We start from the raw sequence: 19995 nt of genomic DNA, 5'->3' as shown, positions 1-19995 counted from the left end.
TTTACAACCTCATGGCTAGATGTAGCTAAATTTAAAACACTGGACCTTTAAAACTATCTAAAGCAATTTCTTTTAAACAGCCCGACATGTTTGGGATACCCCTATCATATTCATTAATTCCATCTTAAAGTTCATTTGTATGAAATCTATACATGATTTGACACCTATGTGCAGTTTAGATCTTAGTAGTTCAGGTCTTTATCACTGATCACATATGACGTCCAGTCCGGCCATTATGTCATCAGCATCAGTTTCATGCTGAAGTCTTAGAGATGCTGAAAGAGTTTGCCATTTACCCCGCCCTCTAATCCCTTTACCTTTTCTAATTGGCAGAAAAAGTCATTTTTGCCATTTACAGAGCCTGATCTTAGTGATTTGTTATTTGGTTGGTTGATTCAGTATTTTTATTTGTCGGTCACTCATAATTTTATTTTGTTATCAGTGAAATGAATGTTGAGGTCCTCATCAGGTGCCTTGAGAGAGGGAGCCAACGAGGGAAAGAGTTGGGCGGGCGGTAGAGGAAGAGAGGTAAATGAGCGCATGCTCGCTCCGAGAGAGAGAGAGAGAGAGAGAGAGAGAGAGAGATTGTCTGTGCTTCATTCAGAAAAAGCAGGGGGGCGTCAGGCACGAAGCGAGGGAGGCAGCAGAGTGGAGAGGTGGAGATCTGTCTGTTCTCTGTTACCGTGGACTGAAACGCGCTCGCTGCTTCCCGCGATGCATGTCAGGACCAAATGCAATTGATTCTGGACGGATCATCACTGAATACAGTAAGAGTGTGTGCGGTGCATATCTGCTCCCATGCATGCATTTGAAAGCTGATTAAGGACTGTTTTAGCAAAACAGTTCTACGATGGATTTGTTTTAGATTGATGGATCTCTCACGCAGATGCGTTCTTACTTTATTTGTCTTCTAAGACTGTTATCATTGCAAGTATGACTAAAACTTCCAGTGCATTATGGGAGATGTAGTCATAATCCCTGTGACCGCCAGCAGGGGTAGAAGAAGAGAAAATGGGTCAGAGAGTTGGAACGAGATGCGCTGAAGTTTGTGTAAGACTGTTTAAAAATGCATTGACGTGTGAACAGGGCTGTTGCATGCTGTTGTGCTTGCATCTGTCTGCGCGCATGTTGTCGACTGCAGCTTTCCGAGTCTCATGTGCCTTGGGTTTTGACATCATTCACTGACGTCAGGTAGAGCTACATGCAAATTGGCGCAATCATTTTTTTGTCGTTTTGTTGCAACACATATTTTGCACTGCAGAAATGGGATTATCGGTTACATAATCTGTTTAAGTATGGCAGATTTGGATGCGAAATTTGAAATGTGGATACTGCTAGGACACTTTACTTGACGTAATGTAATTTAAACTGAGTAGTTTACTCTCTTCGTGTCCACCCATTCAACATCATTTCAGATGTCATGTTTAGCTGGCTAACCTCTGTGGAATCGACTTGTCTTGCATCGTGAGCTTGAACCGTGACTACAGAGATGACTGAATGACAAGCTTTGGTGTGTGTGGGTCAGTCGGTCGTGGGTGGGTGGGTGTGTGTTTGCAGTATTGTGAAGGGTCGCTGTCTGCCCACTTGTGTGCTGGTCGATACACAGAGACAGCGGGCGAGCGAGGGAGGCAGGGCATTTGCTGAGGTAATAAGGAATTCCCTTCCACTGTGTCCTTGTGTTTCATCCCCCCACTCTGAGGGCGCTTCGCTTCAGGAGAGTCTTTCATGTCACACAGCAGATGTATGTGTGTATGTCAGCGTGGGGGTGATGAGTACATGCGTGATGGATTGATAACGGTCATCAGAAGGGTGGGAACTTGGCAAAAATATTTAGAAACTGCTTATAAAGGAGTTCACCTCCAGTCCTCCCCGAGACGTTTCTCCCGTACTAAGGTTGGGCGATGTAGCTCACCAGGACTGGAAATAAGGGCTTAATAATGTATCGAAATTATCGAAATGTCGCAAATGTGCATATTGCATTGGTTTGCAAATTGTTTTTTTTCTTAAAAAAAAACTTGAAAATAAAACATGTATGTTGGTTATATAATTGTTAATTTTTGAAGTAATTTGAATACAGATTGAATTTGACAAACTTAGTGCTATATGCAATACTGTAATGTTTTATTAAGCAAGGTATCAGCCTCTCTTGAAAATATTGATGTTTTCAAGCGTTTAACAGCTCAGTATATATTTTACATCAATGTATTTGTTCTTTAAATTTCTCCTTTGATTTTATGAACATTTTTAAGTGACACAAATGAATATTTTGATCCAAGTGTTGAATTAAGTCCTTGAAGCATTTTGAGCTGTTTTTGTGAGAATATCACTGTTTGCACACCTTAAATTCAGATTTAGAGAATGATATCAGAAGATGATATTTAAGCATCTGCAGCTAGACGCTTTTAAATGGAATTCATCCATCACACAACAGATCTGTGTTTTAAACCAGGTTAGAGTTTTAACTTGGAACAGATCACATACTATAGTCTTAATGAGCAAATATCTGCAATGTTGCTTCATTTTTTTTCATTTATTATCAGCAAATCCATTGTGACCATATGACTTGGCCCCCCTCCATTCGTAGATAAATGCGTGTTTTCCTGCAGAGCCCGAGCCACCCCTGTACATTTCCACCTGAGCCTCACACACACGCAAACACACACACAGGTTATTTTTGAACACTGCGTGCTAGAACAGTGTCAGCGAGAGAAACAGAGAGAGGGTGAATTCTCAGTAGAGATGAGAAGAAAATGAAAGAAATGGAGAGATTGCACAATGGCCCCCCTGAAAAAAACTCTCTGTGTCTATTAATAACACCCAGCACTCGCACACTGTTATTTAGACGCATTTCTCCTCATTTGAATCCGTCGCTTTCCTATTTACTCGCTTATTTAGAATCTCATTTATTTAGAAATGAAGAGCATGTCGGAAAGCTCAAGTATGTTAATTGATGCTCAGTAGGGATGTGCGAGACTAGTCGACTAGTCGTTTGAACGGTAAAGCTCCTACTAGTCAATTAGATGAAAACATTACACAACATGTTATAATTCAAATGAATTTCATTTTAATGTTTCATGTAAAAACATTTTAAAATACATATTAAAACAATATGCTTGTAAAAAAATATTAATAGTTTTTAAAAGTGAATCAGGAACAAAATGTTTCGGACAGATCTAGCATACGTTTCCTTCGTGCCAATCGCAGCGTGTTCAGAAATGACCACTTGAAAGACGAGTTTTGGGGGTGTATTGAAGGAGGAAAACGGGGAGCTTTTACGCACACTATGTCATATCAAAGTGGAACAATTATACTTTTACTGGTATCCATGCCTAACCAAACTGTATTTGGTTCTTATTGCCGCGGTGCAGAAAACGCAGATGGAAGCTCGAAATGCAGGCACAAATCGGAAAAGTAAATAATGATCTAGATCCACATACTGTTATGTTAACCAGGGGACGGAGCCAGACGTTGTATACGTTGTGGGCTTAGCCCAAATCTAAGGACATGGCTCCCGAAGGAGATTTTTTTTCCCCCCCCATTCATGGCAGCTATATTACTATTTCATGAGTGTTCTTTTCTTTATTATTTAAAATATGTCTGTTGGAAGCCTGTAACTATGAAGTTACATAAAAAAGGTAGATTAGGAATTTGAAATTAACAGCATTACTAATCTTGAGGCCTGTTAAGTAGTTGCATCTCTGGAAACCGTTGGCTTTATTTTGGCCTTCTTACATCTCACTACACAGTCAGTCATCTCCATGTTGGAATTCACGCATGGTTTCTGTTAAGTGCCCAGCTGCCGATTGGCTGAAAGTACGGTCTTCTTCAGTTGGATTGGCTGACATTCTGTTTGCTCTCTGTAATTTGATTGACTGAAATTCCATTAACCCTTTCTTTACTCATTTGATTGGTCAACTTCTTGACATTGACGAGTGCTAGCCGCTGTTGAGGCTACTGTAGCTGCACACAGTAGGGCACAGAAATCACGAGAACAGCTAGTAACAAGTGGGCAATATTATGTTATTATTTCTTTTATATCTTTGGAGTGGGCCGGCCCACATTGATCAATGGCCCGCAGGCTGACTATTCAGTGTGTTAACATCAGCCATTAACCAATAATCTCTGCATCAGTTAACAGTATTCACATCAAATAACTATAACACATTCAAAGTTACGATATATACTTTGTTAAGAACGGAGCCACTGTAATAATGACCCATTTGAAAAGTTTTACTGTCAGAAGATTCAGCATTTTTATTTGCACACTTTAATATACCTTTGTTTTAACGTCTTCCTTGGTTAGGTTAACGTTATTGGAGTGGAGGAATACAGAGTTAAAAGCTCAATGTTGCCACCAAGTGTACCGTATGAATTCATATTAGAAACCTGAAGAGAATCGGGGCTTTGGAAAAAGCATTCGTGGCTTGAGCCCCAAAAGCCAACCCACTGCTATACTAAATTATAAATATCAATATTTTAATATTTAAAATTCAATGCGTGAAAGATGGATTGACGTTATTTGATTGCAGAATGAGCTTTAAATGCGGTGAATGCATCTTCAGCACACAGAATAAAACAGATGAAATTGTCTCACAAAAAAAATTAATTGATAATAGTGTTTATTACAAAATAGTGATCGAATAAACTCGATCACTTAGCCCTGTAATTATAATAAAAAAATGCAATCTTTTTTTCATTAAACATCATTTAAATAAATGAATAATGAAAAATTCACCTTTACGCTTTTAAAATTGTTGTTTAATATTTTAAGTTTCATGATTTCAGTGTAATAGACACACTTTTACTAAAATTTTATTTAAATTGATTACTTAAATTTAATTGAACTTTTAGAGTCAGAAAAACTCTAGAGTTTAGGAGAAAATAAAAATTATTTCATAAGTTCGTATAGACTCTATAGTTCGTATAGATGTTTTAAGCCCTGGCAAACACCACCCAAAGCAACCAAATGCTAATCATGTCTCTTCTTGCATCTGCCAAAACTATCAAGTCAGGGTTGGCGCATCAGAAAATGAAGAAATATTAATGATCATAACGTAAGGAAAGTGGAACAAATATGCCTGTTTTAGCTACATTAATATGGGTTGAACAGTTTGATTCAAATTGCATTCAAATGCATTACATAAAGGCCCTATACCAAATTTTTTGACCGCCTTTTGGGCCATTCTTAGTTTTAGACTAGACATTTACAAAACTTTTGTTTAAACCACCCACATCCCTAATGCTAACTCGCCTGTTTCGTTCGTTGAAAATGTTCCTAGATTTCCCGTGCCCCTGCCATCATAAATATGAATGACATGAATGAGTTTTGAATGACGCATTTAACAGCTGAGCGATTGTGAAGATCAGAATTACTGGACATATTGTCATGACTCACACAGATTATGAGAAACCCAGTGACAGCGCGATGCAAGATGTCAGATCGCTGAGTCAACATGTCCCGCTCGAAAATAGATATTTATCCTGTTGTTTTGTTGTTATCGAGCTGTTACAGACATAAGCATCTCATTTAACTCACTTCTGTTTTATTTGTAATGTGCCACACGATCTCAATCCGTTTATAGTCATTACAGTCGCCACTGTATGTTGTGAATCCATTGCGTGGTGTTCAATGGCTCGCATGCTTTCCATTAAGAAAGAAAAAACACTGTGTCCTGTCATGTGATCTCTGAGCCAGGGTTTCATTGGCTGCCAGCTGTGCCAAACACAGGTAGCACCTTGTTACATTCACAATGCCACTGTATGAAATCTGTTTTAAAGAGTTTGTTTAGCAAGCGTAACTCCACAAACTAGCATTTAATCAGAGGAGAGCTGTATAATTCTCATTTTTCAGGCATGAGTGATTTGACATGCAGGTGACTGTGTCTTGTCTCCAGTGAAATAATTGGATTGAGAATGTCATGGTTTAAGTGCGTGATGGTCTTCAGTGATCGGGCAGTCGCGTTTGAGCGTCTGTCTGCTCTTGATAGTCCATGACTCCTTTGCATACTGATGAGCAACCGTGGGAAAACTGTGTAAAGCATTTGTGTGTTGTTTGGAGAGGTTCATAGGACATCAAATCAATACCAGTCCACAAGAGCAGCTTGCTGCATCTTCATCCCTTTTACAATCCAAATGTTATAGTCAATGTCTTTTTCTTCATGATATGTTTTAGAGTTATTAATTGTACATTGATTGCAGATCAACGTATATAGAGCACTTTGGAAAATGTAAACAACGGATGTCCAACACTGGTCCAGTAGAACGTCCTGATATAATTTTTGAACACTGCACAAATACGATCAACAAAACCTTTATAACCGAATCAAGATATCAAAGCAGTGCTCCTCCCCAAAATGTTATGAATTACCCCCCCACATTGTTCTATATCTATATAAATGTATTAGTTCTGATATACAGAAAGAAAGATATTTGGGAGAATGTAAGCAACTGTGATTTCTGGGACATCATTGGTGACCATGGTAGAAAAAAAATCACTGCTAAGTTAAAGGTGCCCCATAACTGTTTGCTTTTTCTTAATTCTTCAAAACATCTCGGTTTGTGCTCAACAGATCAGAAAAAATGTCACAATTGTTCCTACTATGGTAGTCAATGATGTCCCAGAAATGAGTGTTGCTAACATTTTTCCAAATATCTTTCTTTGTGTTTGATAAATGATGACAGAATTTTCATTTTTGCGTGGAGGATCCCTTCAAACTAATAACTTTAAGGTTTAATTTTATATGTAAGATTTATAAAAAAGTCATTTTTTACCTGATGTGCTTCTGGACCAGTTTTTACATCTTGAAAAGTGGTGTTTATGTTGATGTAAGTGTTTAAGAATTTGTTAGCCAAGTCTTTGCATTTGTAGTTTTTTATTGGACAATCATGTTGTCAGACTTGTTTTTAGTCTTTCATTTAAACATTCATAGCATTAATTTATTTTTGAAGTCAAATAACTATGTGAAGAAAAGCTAATATAAAACATGCTATTTTGAGGTTTTGTACTGATTTGTCTGTGTAATATTGTAAAGTTGTAATAATTCTCATCTTAACAAGACTTTTTGGAACATGGAGCTTTCAAAACATCACCTGTAATTAAAAATTGGTAAGGATGTGTGAACTAAAGATAAAGAAAAGCTCCCGTAATCAGATGGTGTTTGAAGCAGACTCTGTGTTGTGATCTCACTGGTTTTCAGCAGCCTGTGGATGGATAAACTCTTCAACTTTTCTTTCAGTTTTAAAGCCGCCCTGCAGTGATGTGTCATGCATAATGACTTCTTTACAATGTTAAACGTGCTGTCTTCTCATGCTTAACATGGTAAACTTGTCAAAAAACAAGTTGGGTGTATTACGTAGTATTTTTGTGCTCGATACACTACCTTAGAAAGATCTTACAGGTTTCTGAAAGTTTTTTATATATAAAACTGTTTTGCAACAACCTTTCCTGGTCCCTTATTGGACAATTCTCCCAGAAAAGCACATGGCACGGCTACAGGAGAGCAGGAGAAGGAGCATGCGTTCGTGAAGTTCATGTGTTTTGTGTCAACGTTTTGCATAATTCATAACACATGCGAATGCACACAACTTTTTTTCTTAACCTCATCCTAATACTTGTGAATTTGGAGTATTCTATACACTCCCAGTCCACCTGTCGTCACTTAAGTCAAAGTTACTCCATGCAACCCCATTTGTCTACGGAAGCGCTCTCGCAAGTCATTCCAAGTGCACAGTCCACAAAGTCAGTTCATACACAATAAAACACCTTTTATACAGACACGCAGTTTGCAGAGTTTCCGTTAGCCGGCTGTAAAAGCGCAGTTATTCCAAGAAACATCGCAGCTCGAGCTATAGTCTAACGCAGCTTTTCTTACTCTTTCACTTGATATGATGAAATTATAAAAAAATATATATACATCTACGTGTAGGTATATTTATTATTTAAAGTATATAGGCCTAACTATTATCCTAAGACGAAACATAGGTTTGTCATTTTGTCTTCGAGAGTGAAAGAGAGAGAGAAGGAAAGATACTGGTGAGTTTTGCGTACGTGTGCTTTCAACTGTACCTGCTCTTATATTTAGAATAACATTTAATACGAACGTTTTAGTGAATCATGATTTGTATGTGAAAACATACGTACGCAGGTTTCTCAAACAAATTTGTGCATACGCATGCTTAGTGAATGAGACCCATTATTTTGAGGTCGAAGGTTCTGGGTTATTTTGTTACTTTGTTGTTACAAATTGCTGCGTTTAACATCTTTCTGGTATCAAAACCTGTAAGTGACATTCAACTAAAGACACCTTCCATAGTTTCAGTGTTTTTTCTCTTGGCACAGGTCAGACTGTATATACACTGTGTTTTTCCTCTGAGGGAATGCGATTGTAGAATGAGCTTGTCACTCCTGTAAATAATTGCGTCTCGCTGTCAGAGGTGTATTTAGGGATGTAACTTTACACTGGTGCTGATGAGCATCAGTCATTTACTCTAGGCAGCGTGGTTGTTGGCTCAGATCCCTCACTAACCCTTCAGTGCCCTTTCATTGGGCCCGGTATGCTGCCATTTTACTGACCCTGATGCTTTAGTAGCGACGTGCATGCTCTCCTGTGTCTAAACTCCGAGCATTGCATTCTGTAAAATACTTTGCCTCCTCACAGGGTCAGTGACGGGCCAAACAGTCCGTTATGTACCCACAGGATAAGTGACAAGTCCGATGTGTTCCTGAGTGTCTGGCCTAACAGTATTTTAATCCCATAGTTTGAATGCCAGTCTGTGGCATATGCTGAGGTAATACGGTTATCAGAGCGCATGTTTCAGTATCTCTATGTTAAAGGTTTGTTAAGCGTTTTTTCTGCTTGCCTCTCTTCACTCTCTCTCTTTTGATGAAGCAGTAGGGGGAATAGATGAAAATAGAAGTGTTTTTCCACTGAGGTAGAGGGTGAGCGAGAGAACGCGAGTGTGCAGGATGGGCAGCAGTGGATGCGGTGCTGTTGTTTTTGGAGGCTAGCTCTACCTGAGCAGATGGCTCAGCTCAGTGTGAATCAGGCACTGCCAGAGCTGAACACGTCACGGAGGACACCGGTACATTACAGACCGAATGCGGCACATGCACATTTCAGGCTGCATGATTTGCATCAAAACATCGGGCAGAATTTGTAATTTTAGGGAATGTGCCCCCAGTCTCTCTAGTCTCTCTGAAATAAGTGAATTTGCAAGGCAATAGCGAATTTTGCAGGCTGAAGTGAATCTGACGGTCTCATACACTAATAGAACACAAGCGTGGGCTGTTAACATTAGTCTGCTCCTCATTTTCCCAAACCAGGACTTTATTTATAGCTTCTAGTGTGAATGTCCAGTAAGGGTTAAGGTGCATGTTAATGTTAGCGTGCAGACCTATCCTAGATGTATGTATGTTACATGTGAAGAATTTAGTGATAATGAAGATGCATTGATGTAGGATATATTGTATCAATATAAAAAAAAAAGAACACCACAATGCAATGATCTGACACCCAAAATGGCATATTTTCAGATCTACTTAATCCACATTTCTGTATCTATTTTTGGACCAACACACACAAATGTCTCTTGTTGAAAGTAGTTATGAATTCTGCCAATATAATTGAATAAAGTTATAACCAAATTGCAGATCTGATTAATTTTTTATATTACATTTTTCAAATATTTTATCGTAAAGGCATAGTTCACCCAAAAATGTAAATTCTGTCATGATTTACTCAACCTCAAGTTGTTCCAAACCTGTATAATGTTCTTTTGAACACAAAGATATTCCAAATATCTTCCTGTTCAACAGAACAAAGATATTTATACAGGTTTGCAACAACTAATTGGTTTAAATTTAGCTTGTCATTTTTAGGCGAGACGTTTCAAACATTGATGATGTTAATGGTTCTCATCATGCAAACCTTTGTCAAATTACTTTTCTGCAACGACATAAATCACGCAGCTCCATAGTCAAGCTGTTATATTATAGTCCTGTGATGGACGTGAACAAAATACAGTTGTTGGTTATATCTTGAGGCTATATCAGATGCTCTTTGTGTATCTGTGAATGTTTTCCTCTTGTGTACATCACACGCTATCTTCAGATGATGCTCTGAATGATGTTGAGCAGGAGAATGCTGGTAAGAATCTGTAATGTGGTTCCTTTACCTTACCTGTAGTTAACTGCTAAGTAGTTCTGCAGAAAATGACTTCTGGCTATTTTGTGGTGCTGTAGGTGGTTGCTCGCTTGTAATGGGTTACTAGAGATGTCTAACTGGTTTCTAATGCCGTCTGGGTGGTTGTGTAGTGGCTCAGGTTAAATTTGTAATGGTCATGGGTTTGGTCACAGGAAACACAAGTCGTTTGACAAAAGCATCTGCCAAGTCCTTAAATATAAATATGATATATATATATATATATACTTATGTTATACTGATGCTTTGACAAATGAAGAGGGAGTTCTCGATGTGTTCTTAGCTTTAGATCAACTGCTCAGTCCAGTTCCTGAAGTCTAACCTGCTCTCACGCCTTTCTCTAATGTACAGACGACACACCCTCTGACACTCATTTAGCACCGCTAATGAAACCGGGATCAAGAGATCTAGCATACAGAAGTGATGAAAAGTTCCGTTCGCAGATATTCTGCGCTATTTCTGTATCGGAGTGTAGTTATGTCTCCTGCTACCTGTGTCAGCCGAAAGGAAGCGGAAGACATAATTGGCATCCTTTTCTGCATGGAGGCGGCACGGATGACCGAGAGAAGAACGGATGCGGAGTGGGGGGGCAGCGGTGGGGGAAAAGTATGTTGGTTCTGCCCTCTAAACACACGCACGGGTAATTGGGGCGGTTCACAGAGGTGCGAGAGTGTGCATGTAATTGGGGGACGGGCCAGATGTGCACCACATGGGGCGGAGGGAAATCTGTTCTCTCTTGGTGACAGAGCCTGTTGCCATGGAGCTCCTCGTCCTATTGGCGGAGGCGTCGTCCAATGGAGTGGCGATTTCATCATTGAGAATTTTCTCTCTCTTGAACGCGGAACATTGCATAAGGTTTGTAACGGGAGCCAAAACAGGCCCAGAGTGAACCTGTTGTTATTTTTAGAGAATGTAAGATGGAGGTTTTGCTCCCACACAGGCTGTGCATCTGGCGAATGATCACAGAACCTGGGGCTCTGTTCACAAAACACTTACTAGCGAGGTTGACTATCAAGTCATTTTGAAAAAGGGATGGAACACACAACCTTATACTTATAACTTATAACTTATAATTTCGTACTGTATGTGGGAATCATCAAACCCTCAAAGACAGGAACACGGTCTCTGCCCTTTTTGTGCAATATTTTGTTGCAGTTATTGGTGTGCAATGTTTCTGTGATGGGACTGTCTCTTCCTCACCGATCATCAGATCCACTGACGTCATCTTCCTCCTCCTCACATGCACCGACTCCTAAGGGAGCGACTCTGACTCATACCCCCCACCCCCCATGGGTTCGATCCCTCTTCTGCTGTTCACCCCCCTTTCCTCATCTCTCATTACTTGCTGCTTCATGACTCGATCTGTGTGCAGCAGGATGTTCGACAGTCGCTCTAACATACACAAGCTTTGTGTGTTTGTGTGTGTGTGTGATGGCTGTTGTTAGCAGGGAATCCTTTTGTGACGCACTTTTCCTGCATTAGTGATCTGGCCATCAGTGAGTATTCACCTAACACACAATAAGCACAGCCCACACACACATACGGTGTTACACAACCACATCCGTCTTTTCCGTCAGACGAGCAGACTGTGTGAAAATGTTTCTTTGGTTTAAATCCATTATTTCAGTCTTGTTCCAATCATACCAGAGATGGATTGCAGACTGCGTTTCTCCTCCGTGTGTTATTTTTGTATCTGATTTGTGTGGGTCTGTTATTTTGTAACTTGTAACGGAACGCTGAGAGACGATTGGCTGTGTAAATGTCTCGTATTTATTTTTAATATCTCTCTCTCTCTCTCTCTCTCTCTCTCTCTCTGCTCTCCTTTTCTTCTCTAACACAAATGGTAGCAGATGAGTATGACCGTGGCGTCTCCTTGGCAACAGGAGGAGAGAGAGAACAAGAGTGAGCGCTATGGCACATTCATGGGCGCTCCCGTCATTGAGTGTCACTTCATCTTCAGAATGAGTCTCTCCTTCTTGCGAGTTTTCGAGAACGTCTCATTGCTGCGGCACACTGATCGTGTGTGTGTGCGTTTTATTGGCGTGTGTGAGAGCGATTGGTTACTGATGTCATGTGCTCCTGGTGACGTCTTTTCTGCAGTCGGGAATCCCAGCTATTCAAGCCCTCTCTCGTTCTCTCTCTCCCTCCACCCGTCTGGCTCCGTCTCTCTGCAGTATGACGTCACTGTTGGAGTTTCCTTTCCTCAATGTCTGTGTGCTTTGGAGTGTGTCGAGCGTTTGGATTGGTGTGCTTAATAAGAACTTTGTGTCCGTCTCTTTGTTTTAATAGGGTTTTTTGATCTCAGTTTTTCAAGTTTTATCTGAAAAACCCGGTGATGAACAGTACAAAACTTAAAGAGATGTTCTACATATAAATTTACATAATGTACATACTGCTCCTTCTGTATTTGCAATATGTATACTGTCCCGGTATGTTTGTCTTCTGTACGTATAAAATTCCCAGATGACATACATTAACAAAATGTGCATTTCCCGACCAAAGCACACAGAGGGAAAAACTGCATCCCACAATGCAATGTGCTTGACCTGTCATTACCAGTGTTATGAATTAACCAACCAGAATATAAACTTTTCTTCCTACTATTTCTAGTCATTTGATCGGACAAAGTAAAATGTAAAAAAGCGAAATAATCTTGTTTTCAAGGAGAACCACTAGACTGCGTTAAAGCACGTAATGATGTCGAATCGGAATAGCATGTAGTATTACACTGCGCACAGACTTTGATTCTGTTTGCAGTCATGCATTCTGGTGCATAGTTGTACTGTTTGGTTGTACTGTTATTAGTCCTGATTCTGAAGCCTCGTCAAACCAGTGTTTTTGTCTCCAGCAGGTGGCGCTCATTGTGCAGGATGCAGGAAGTCTGAAAACACATGCTTTCATCATGATAAACCTGCCACCCTCTTCTCAGCTATAGGAGCACTTTAAAGCCCGCACGCACGCACGCACACACACACATAAATCGCACTACAGCCCCGGGTGTGTCAGGTAAAGAATAGTTTATCAGTTTATGACTGCATGTATATTTCAGTCCATTTTTACACATTCACATGTATGTTATATGTTTCTATAACTGATCTTAAACTGTCTATTGATTTGCCGCTTTTCCTCTTTAGACCCATTTAGCCAAATTTCAGTAAATATTGTTATTTCTTTAATCCTCAAATTACGATTCATACCTTTATTTATATTTTAAAACACAATTCGGTTTTATGTATGTGTCTTTTAGCCTGCGCATTGTTGCAAAGAAACATTATAGAAAGCAGTTTTAACACTGAAACTTGTTTATATATACAAGTAATTAAAATAGGAAAATTATATAACAGACGGTAGGACACACGTGGAAGTCGTGAAATCTGTCCGAGTAATACTTTTTGTTGTACTGTTTTACTAATTGTGTTTTTATTTAGATTTAAGCCTGTGACACATTCTGTTTGGTCTTTGATCAGCGTGATCTCTGGGTAAAAGTGGAAAGTGTGCGGCTTTTTTAAGGGAAGATGTCGTTGGTCTTCCCCCCCGACGGGATGGAAGGGGGCGACATCCTGCCCGCCGATGGTCCTATGAGCACCCGTGGCAAAAGCAGCCCGCACACCAACACAGACAACACAGAACCCGATGAGAACATTTCACCAGACGCACAGGTATCATAACCCAACTTAGAAACATAGATAGCACAATAAACATACAGAACGCACACATGACGTCTCGTCTTCTGTACTGTTTACATGCATAAGGACAACTTTAGTTAATTTATCATTTTTTTAATAATTTGGAGGTCTTCATTAACTACATGGATAATTTTGTTTATTACAACCCCACTTAAGTTTGTGGTCCTCCTTTTGCTTTCATTTAAACTCTTCCTTTCTGTATTTAATTTTGGTGTTTCGTCATTAACCACTAATGTAAATGTTGAATGTACCGTAAAAAACTTTTCATTTGTTCTTACAGAAACGATGTCAGAATCACGGCCACACTCGGAAACGAGCCAAGGTAAACATGCGCAAACACACAAAGCTTTTGGCAAGTGAAAACTGGATGTTTGGACTTAATATTTTAACACTCCGTGATGTTTCGCTTTGCCTGTATCTCTCTAACCACCCTGTCTGCTCTTTGTCTCAGTCTAATGCAAAGCTGAAGCTGGTGAGAAGTTTGGCAGTGTGTGAGGAGTCCTGTGGTCCGTTTTCAACAGACGGTCCTCCTGAATCACAGGTGACATCTCTCTCTCCTGCTCTCTCTCGCTATTTTGCTCTCTCGCTTGCTCTCTCTCTCTTTCGCTCGCTCTCTCGCTCTTTCGCTCGCTCTCTCGCTCTTTCGCTCGCTCTCTCGCTCTTTCGCTCGCTCTCTCTCTTTCGCTCGCTCTCTCTCTTTCGCTCGCTCTCTCTCTTTCGCTCGCTCTCTCTCTTTCGCTCGCTCTCTCTTTCGCTCGCTCTCTCTTTCGCTCTCTCTCTCTCTTTCGCTCTCTCTCTCTCTTTCGCTCGCTCTCTCTTTCGCTCGCTCTCTCTTTCGCTCTCTCTCTCTCTTTCGCTCTCTCTCTCTCTCTCGCTCTTTCACTCTCTCTCTCTCTTTCGCTCTCTCTCTCTCTCTCTCGCGCTCTCTCTCGTGCTCTTTCTCTCTCTCTCTCTCTCTCTCTCTCTCTCTCTCTCTCTCTCTCTCTCTCTCTCTCTCTCTCTCTCTCTCTCTCTCTCTCTCTCTCTCTCTCTCTCTCTCTCTCTCTCTCTCTCTCTCTCTCTCTCTCTCTCTCTCTCTCTCTCTCTCTCTCTCTCTCTCTCTCTCTCTCTCTCTCTCTCTCTCTCGCTCTTTCTCTCTCTCTCTCTCTCTCTCTCTCTCTCTCTCTCTCTCTCTCTCTCTCTCTCTCTCTCTCTCTCTCTCTCTCTCTCTCTCTCTCTCTCTCGCTCTTTCTCTCTCTCTCTCTCTCTCTCTCGCTCTCTCTCTTTCGCTCTTTCTCTCTCTCTCTCTCTCTCTCTCGCTCTCTCTCTTTCGCTCTCTCTCTCTCTCTCGCGCTCTCTCTCTCTCTCTCTCTCTCTCTCTCGCTCTCTCTCTCTCTCTCTCTCTCTCTCTCTCTCTCTCTCGCTCTCTCTCTCGCTCTCTCTTTCGCTCTCTCTTATTCTCTTTCTCTTATTCTCTTTCTCTTTCTCTCTCTCTCTCTCTCTCTCTCTCTCTCTCTCTCTCTCTCTTTCGCTCTCTCTCGCCATCTCTCTCTCTCTCTCTCTCACCCTCTTTGCTCTCTCGGCCTCTCTCTCTCTTTTGCTCTCACACACACACTCACGGCATTACAATTTGGTTTGACTTCAGAGCTGTAATTCATATTGTATTTTTGGACTTTATAAGGATATTATTCAGCTTCACATAAGTTGTCCGTCTGATAAAGAGGAGGAGAAATCTTCAAAAGACGAGTACGAGAATGAAGAAAGGGAGAAGAAGGATAAAACCCCACGCAAGATGCTTTCCCGCGGTAAGGCGTCCTCGCTCTTTATTGTGTGTTCTGGTTTGGCACAATGTTTTAGCAGCCAGAGCTTTTGATAAATGAGTGTATGACCTACGGAATAAACCTCCATGGGACAAATCTATTTGAAGGTAGAAAATGCGAAGGCTCTGGTCATATGCAGTCAAGATGATTTATTAATTGTAAATGTGTTCGAATGTGATGATTGAACTTATGTTTTGTTTATGCTGCAGACTCCAGTCAAGAATACACTGATTCTACAGGGATTGATGTGCATGAGTTTCTGGTGAACACACTGAAAAACAACCCCAGGTACAACATTCGTGATGCTGTAGATCATGTCATGCTCTAATGGGCATGCTACACATCATAAATGCTATACTAGATTAGGGCTAGAGCATACTAAAGATCACTCTTTTTGCGCGAGAAAACAGCTAAACATTATTTTTGTCTCAGCTTTTCATTTTTAATATTAAGAGTAAAACAATTTAGAATTTTAATGTAACATTTACACACACAGTGAAACTAGTGATTTATTCTTTGGATACATATTTATAAGGTGTTAATGGTGTATTGACGTCTTGAGTTTTTTCTCAAGAGTAGCGCAGCCCATATTTGATGTGAGGGTTGAATGTGCAGAGTTGACATGTTACAGTGTGTCTGTTTGTTCAACGTTTTGCTTGTATGAATTATTTTGATGCCGTCTGTCTTTTTTAGAGACAGAATGATGCTGCTGAAGCTGGAACAGGATATACTGGAGTTCATTAATGATGACAAGTGAGTTTCATACACAAGGACACTAAGAACATATTTAGTCATTTGTCTTGCTGTGAATCATCTAAATGTCCTTGCATGAAAAACTACATTTTAAAACCTTTTAGTAAGAATAAGACGATTGTTAGGCTTGACGTTACAAAACAATATACTTTAAAGTACTGAAGCAGTTTTCCGACATTAGTGGATGGTTGGAATGATGGCGAATTTGCTGATTTGTTTCCTCTGTTAAAGGACACGTCTGATTTTGATGTTAACTGACAGAGGATGACATATTTCTTTGTGATTATTTGGACACCAGGATTCACAAGCAATTGATGTTTGTGGCCCTCTGTTGGTGGCATGAGGGCATTGCAGGAACTGATTTTCTCATGCTTTTAGAGAGATGGAGGAAATGTTACTCATAATTTTGGTAGCTGGTCCAATTTCTCTAATAACTCTTATTATAAAATATATTCATATCATATGACCCAGAAGTACATCGGTGAAGTGCTCAAAGAGTGCTCAAATAATTCTTGCGATTATTAAAAGTTTATTTATTGAACACGTATTGTCTTTTAATCTATTGCTCAGCTGGTAAATAACAGTAAGCCTCCTTCTTGGATTTGTGTCTATTTTTTCAGTAATCAGTACAAGAAGTTTCCTCAGATGACCTCATATCACCGCATGCTGCTGCATCGAGTCGCTGCGTATTTCGGCATGGACCACAACGTGGACCAGACAGGAAAAGCCGTCATCATCAACAAGACCAGCAACACGCGCATGTAAGATCAACTTTCAACGGCCATCCCCCACAAGATCGATGGTGACGTATCTGCTGTGATAAATCTCAGACCCTGTCTGTGTGTTTCAGACCAGAGCAAAGGTTTTCTGAGCACATTAAAGATGAGAGGACCATGGATTTCCAGAAGAAGTTCATTCTGAAGAGAGATGATGCCAGCATGGATAAAGATGATAATCAGGTCTGTGTGCCATTGAGTTCCAGATGTTTTCCTTTCTGTACACTTGTTTCCACAACTACGCTTCGTTCTTATATGTGTGAAATCTCTGTACTATGTTCAGATCCGCGTGCCACTGCAGGACGGGCGTCGCAGTAAATCCATCGAGGAGCGAGAGGAAGAGTATCAGCGCGTCAGAGATCGCATTTTTGCACGAGAAGTAAGTGCCAACTGCTCATCTGGCTAGCTTGTAGAAACCTACTTCTGCCACAGTTTTTATGAGACGTATGTGCCACTCTTTTTATTGGGTTTGTGTTTCTAATGTTGATTCTGTAGTTTTCCAATCAATTGTATTTATTGCGTGTCTTTTTCTCTTTAGTCCTCACAGAACGGATACATAATTGAGAACAGGTGAGACACCAGCTTCACTGAATCTGTCTTTCTCTTACCCGGTCATGACTCACCTCCACTGCTAGTTATGTAGTACACAACTCAATCACGGTTTGCTTAACAAAAATAAACAGGATTGTTTGCACATTATATTTCTCATTAAATGAGCTTTTTTCATCAACCCCATCAGTCTGCAAATGTTGCCAAAAAATTATATTGTCTTTGGATAAGCTGATATTTAACTATAGAATTTCTCTTTAATGTCATGCATTGAAACACGAACTAATGAAACACTCTCTTCTATAGAGATTATGTTGTTTTAATTGCATTTCTGCTTTTTAACATCAGGACTCAAATCGATTTAATTTTAAGCGTTGAGATCAGTGGTTCTCAAACTTTTTAGATCAGGTACAACTTGTTGTTCCAAGTACTACATAATGACTGCCATAGAAAATCACATGGATAAACACTCAAATTTATAGTAGAGCTGTAATCTTTACCATGACACCTCGTCCTCCAATTCTAATCTATTATTAATACTACAAACACTTTTACAATTACCAGCTGTTTTCAAAGTAAAGATCACATTTTTATCATCTTCTTCAAGAGTCAGAACAGAAGTAATAGTGGACACAAGACACTTTTCTGGAGTGCGCTGTAAACGGGGCCCTGTAAATGAGTTGTGGGGGATTTATTAACTTGGTGGGGACTTTTAGAAAGGCTAAAAACTTATATTAAAGACAAACAATTTGTAAGGAATATTTAACACAGACGATAAATCTATTTACGTATACTTGAACATCAAGAGCTGTATATATAACAAACAGAGACGTCCACTTTTCTGCAGCGTCTTTTGTCAAAACTAAATCGCAACGCGCTACATCGATTTAACCTCGAGTAGATGCAGACCTAAGAAGTACATAAGAAAACTAATTTGCACGCAGCTCGTCGGAAGAGACCCGCTCTGTGTTTGAGCTTCCCGTCACATCACGCGCCTGAGATACATCCGCCAATGATAAATTAACAACAATTCAAACAACTATTTTAAAACTGCACATAGGCTGGGATGTATTCCGTATTTATCAATCGTGTATTAAACATTTGAAATTGTTTTTAAAACACGTGTAAATGAATATATACATTTTTCTGTCGCGTCACGCACCACCAGGATCTCATCAAGAACCACTTGGGGTCAGCGCACCACGGCTTGAGAACCACTGGTCTAGATGATAATTGTAGTTTTTATTACGTCCCTCCCACACTCGCACACAAACAAACAGTTTCTGTAACCGACGGCCGCTGTTTTCTTCAATGTGACCCCTGCAGACTGTCCACTGAAGGCTACTCCTCATCCTCACAAAAGAGGAGGCAGATCTTTAGGTACTCTCTTTGCTGTGTGTTGCCATGCGCGTCTCCGTGGTGACCGTGTGTTGCTTTGCGTTGGCTCAGTGCACGGTTGGGGTTGCTAGGGGCCCGTGCATGGCTGTTGTGTGGTTTAGTCTCTCTGGAAATGGACAAACCATCTTTGCACTCTCTGATATGCAACTGCATTTTGATGTGAGTGTGTGTTCGTATGCGAGGAACCAGCGATGGCTCGGTTTCTTGGGTTGGGTGGTATGACTCATTTTATATCACTGACGCATTCTATCTTATGATTGGTTGGTAATGGTTTTAAATTAAGTTGAAAATTGTCTTTTTTCATCAGTTACCCCTTGGGTTCCCATACAAATGAAAGGCACTTCATCTCATGTAGGTTTTCCCCTGTTTTAATAACTTGATAGATATTATTTAGAAGATAAGATAAATGACAACCGTCTTATGTTACTATTGTAGCGAGTAACATTTCTCAACAACTAAAAACTAAACTGAACCCTGTTTTATCTGTATTATCCTCATCTCTTACTCTTACATGTATGTGTAGATAACATAAAGCAGTGTCCAATGATATCCGTGTGGATAAATCAACAACCATAAACGCTACAGTAAAATCTATAACGTCTATATATCTTCATACCGCCCAGCCTGACCTGTTGCTATGGTTACAAAATAGGATGTTCCTGACTTGTCAGTCGCCATGATGAGTTGCAACACTGTGTTATGTTTCCTCCACCTTTGAAACAATGTAACGCTAGTAATGCGTATCTGAGTGTCTGTGTGTATTAGTGTTACAGAGATTGGATTTGTGAGCTCATGAGATGCAGATTTGTGTCGCTTGCGTTTAGATTGTGAGTCT

The 19995-nt window shown here is 40.1% G+C and overlaps 1 protein-coding gene across 5 annotated transcripts in view; it reads left to right on the top strand.

Annotated features, from left to right (window-relative positions):
- The window catches only part of LOC130424489 (R3H domain-containing protein 2), a 34674-nt gene that overhangs the window by 6431 nt on the left and 8248 nt on the right, over positions 1-19995 (top strand). Inside the window, exons 1-12 of one of the 5 annotated variants that reach the window (XM_056750178.1) lie at positions 631-767; positions 13048-13205; positions 13667-13858; positions 14166-14207; positions 14337-14426; positions 15546-15669; positions 15894-15972; positions 16378-16437; positions 17058-17198; positions 17288-17396; positions 17497-17592; positions 17752-17783. In XM_056750178.1, the coding sequence (XP_056606156.1) occupies positions 13715-13858; positions 14166-14207; positions 14337-14426; positions 15546-15669; positions 15894-15972; positions 16378-16437; positions 17058-17198; positions 17288-17396; positions 17497-17592; positions 17752-17783 (917 nt within the window). In that variant the 5' untranslated portion in view covers positions 631-767; positions 13048-13205; positions 13667-13714. Of the gene's footprint in view, positions 1-630; positions 768-13047; positions 13206-13627; positions 13859-14165; positions 14208-14336; positions 14427-15545; positions 15670-15893; positions 15973-16377; positions 16438-17057; positions 17199-17287; positions 17397-17496; positions 17593-17751; positions 17784-19995 lie in introns of those variants that run through there. The other 4 variants (XM_056750179.1, XM_056750177.1, XM_056750175.1 and 1 more) reach the window with 4 other exon arrangements.

Source organism: Triplophysa dalaica, chromosome 6 (assembly GCF_015846415.1).
Source record: "Triplophysa dalaica isolate WHDGS20190420 chromosome 6, ASM1584641v1, whole genome shotgun sequence".
Lineage (NCBI taxonomy): Eukaryota > Metazoa > Chordata > Actinopteri > Cypriniformes > Nemacheilidae > Triplophysa > Triplophysa dalaica.
Note: the sequence above shows the minus strand (reverse complement) of the source record. Positions and strands in the feature narration are given on the sequence as shown.